At 28.4% G+C, this 2,674-nt stretch overlaps 1 protein-coding gene across 1 annotated transcript; it reads left to right on the top strand.

Annotated features, from left to right (window-relative positions):
* The first annotated feature begins 1,583 nt into the window (after positions 1 to 1,583).
* On the top strand, positions 1,584 to 2,311 carry LOC129942307 (allatotropins-like). Its single transcript, XM_056051176.1, has 2 exons — positions 1,584 to 1,791; positions 1,853 to 2,311. Exons 1-2 carry the CDS (start codon positions 1,649 to 1,651, stop codon positions 2,004 to 2,006), a joined length of 297 nt encoding a protein of 98 aa, XP_055907151.1. The 5' UTR covers positions 1,584 to 1,648; the 3' UTR covers positions 2,007 to 2,311.
* Positions 2,312 to 2,674: the final 363 nt, after the last annotated feature.

Raw genomic sequence — 2,674 nt, 5'->3', positions numbered from 1 at the left:
GCACAGCCTTTTGTTTTAAATTTATTTCTTTTTTAAAAATTACACAAAATAAAATAAACCTCTCAAGTTCGTCACCAAAACAAAATATTTGTTGTTTTTCTTGTGCTCTTTACCTTAGAGGGAGAAAGAGTTGAAAAACTTCATAAATGTGACGATCTGGACACGTTACGTCACATTAAGCAACAACAACGAACAATGCTGCCAGCTACTTGTCATAAAATCTAATTGAACGAAGTTCAACAGCTGAAGTTCAGATTTCACTGTGAAACCGGACCAGTTAAACTAAAAAAAATTAACTCAGTTTAAGGTTCAAATGAACTTGAGTTTATACCTTTACTGTGAATCTAGGGGTAAGAGTATATTGCCAAAACTGATTCAAGTTAGCTTTTTTAACGTTTATAAGAAAAGTTGATCTCTTGTAATATCAAATTTTCCTTAAAATATTGAATTATTCGGCAAACTTCAAAAACACAATGTTGAACAAACATTACAAGTGACAACTTCGCTCTGTTCGCTTTATAAATTTTCAAGTTGGAAAAATAAGTTCATATTAATAGCTTAAATCCTAATTGGAATGTAATATCTCGAATTAAAAGTGTCAAAATCATTCAACCTTCAATAACAATATCATTCTTTTTTGATTTCTTCAGTTAATTAAGAAAATAAGTTAAAATCCTTTCATTTTTCCTACTCTTCTATTCCTAATTATTGATTAGTTGAAAAAAAGTTTTTAAGCAACGAACAAATAAATAAGATTAAACATATTTCCAGACAACAGATTGTTTATAAAAATTAAACCTTTCCCAACGACCAACATAAGATCGATGAAAAAAGTCAAGTTAAACTTTTATTTGTTTTGACAGCTGTAACGTGATTGTCATTTTTCTTAATCTCATCAAAAAGCTATGCCAGCGGACAGAAAGAAGAATATTCAGACTCTGGTGTAAACAAGGTTAATTAATTAATAAAGGAAACAATATTTTCCAACTCATTATCCAAAGGATACGAGTGAGGTTTATTGCCTATGTAAACTTACATAAATACAGGAAGAAATACACAAGGATGTAAAAGGATGTAATGCTCATTCGGAATACATACATAGTTTGTCTTTATAGATGGTAATGTCTTAATTACTATATTCTATCGAATGAACTTAACAAATATCCTTCCTTGATTGGACTTGATGAAGTTTTTGCCAGTAAAATTATTGTTGATGTTGCAAAAGTCTATAACTGAACACAGAAAAGCCTCGAATCTGACAAACATGTTCTGCATAATTTCAAATGTCAAATTATGTGAGTAGGGTTGTCTTTTCTTCAGTTCATGTTTCTGCAAATGTTTATTAGATTGACATAAGTATGCACAAATGTTTACAGTTTAAGTTTGAATTAGTTACGCTGATAAAATTTCTTCCATTTATTAGGTATTTAAAATTATTTGCTGTCAGCTGTCATTAGAAAAAGTGATGCCAAACTAAAAATAAACTTCAAAAATCCTCAAACTATGTTAAACTTTAAATCGATTTTCATTTTGTATTCCACTATCTAGTTTCAGAATGTCAACATTCAGCAGAATTCTCTTGATTGCAATTTCAATACTATTGGTCCTCAGTCTTGTCGATGCTGGCCCCTTTACATTGACATTCCCAATGTCAGTACGTAATGGACGGCAAATTCGTGCACCATTTAAAAACCCAGAAATAATGGTTGCTCGAGGTTATGGAAAGAGAGATTCACCTATAAGTCGAGATAAGATGTCAAACAGTGGTTTGGAAGATTTAGAGGATGAAAGGTAACTAATGTTTATATTTATTAAAAATTGAAATTCATTTTCTTCTTTTTGTATTTAATAGTATTCCAATTGAATGGATGGCTCATGAATTGACAGCGAATCCAGCTCTAATTCGCCTGCTTTTGCATAGATTTGTTGATGTCAATCGTGATGGTGCAATAAGTGCAAGGGAGTTACTAGGAAATTCACAAGATGGCGCTACTGAAATTTACTAAATAAAAACAAAAAATGAAATAAGACAAATAAGTAAATAATTCTTAACAAAAATCTATAAAAACAGAAAAATCTATATTAACAAAGGCCTCCGAAATGATTTTACAATCCTACTTAATAACTCAAAAACAAAATATGCTTTAAAAACCAAAGACAGAAATTAAACCACTAAAAATATTCTATTTAAGGCTGGAAGAATATTTTTAATGGCAACATTTACTTTTTTTTAATTTCTATGAACAAAAACAAAGTTTTTCATCTTCATCTTAAAAAGTTTATAAAATTTGTTTTTATAAGAAAAAAGCCTCTAAATAAAAATTATGTGTATTATAATTAACTATCAGAGAATAGAATTGTAAAAATTATTAAAACTAAACAAAATATGTTTTTAATACTTAAATAATGGAATTATTTATAGAACCAAAAAGAAAATGACACAATTAAATAAAAAAAAATACTTCACACGAAATGATATTGAAAAGATTTTGTAAAATTCGAAAACAAATGAACTGGCACAAATTGTATATTTATTATTAGATTATAAAATAAAGTGTCTTAGAAATAGCTAAACAAATGATGCTTTTGTCTAACGCAAGATCGAGAAATTGAATTAGAAAAATTATATGAACCAAGATCAATTCTAATCTAAATCAAAAAGTTAGCTTTCTTG

Source organism: Eupeodes corollae, chromosome 1, assembly GCF_945859685.1.
Source record: "Eupeodes corollae chromosome 1, idEupCoro1.1, whole genome shotgun sequence".
Taxonomy (NCBI): Eukaryota; Metazoa; Arthropoda; class Insecta; order Diptera; family Syrphidae; genus Eupeodes; species Eupeodes corollae.
The sequence above is the reverse complement of the archived record's forward strand: the minus strand, read 5'-3'. Positions and strand labels throughout refer to the sequence as shown.

Coding starts and splice junctions, on each gene's coding strand:
- LOC129942307 (XM_056051176.1), top strand. CDS start 1,649: ATGTCAGTACGTAATGGACGGCAAATTCGTGCACCATTTAAAAACCCA. Junction 1,792..1,852: donor GAAGATTTAGAGGATGAAAG/GTAACTAATGTT, acceptor TGTATTTAATAG/TATTCCAATTGAATGGATGG.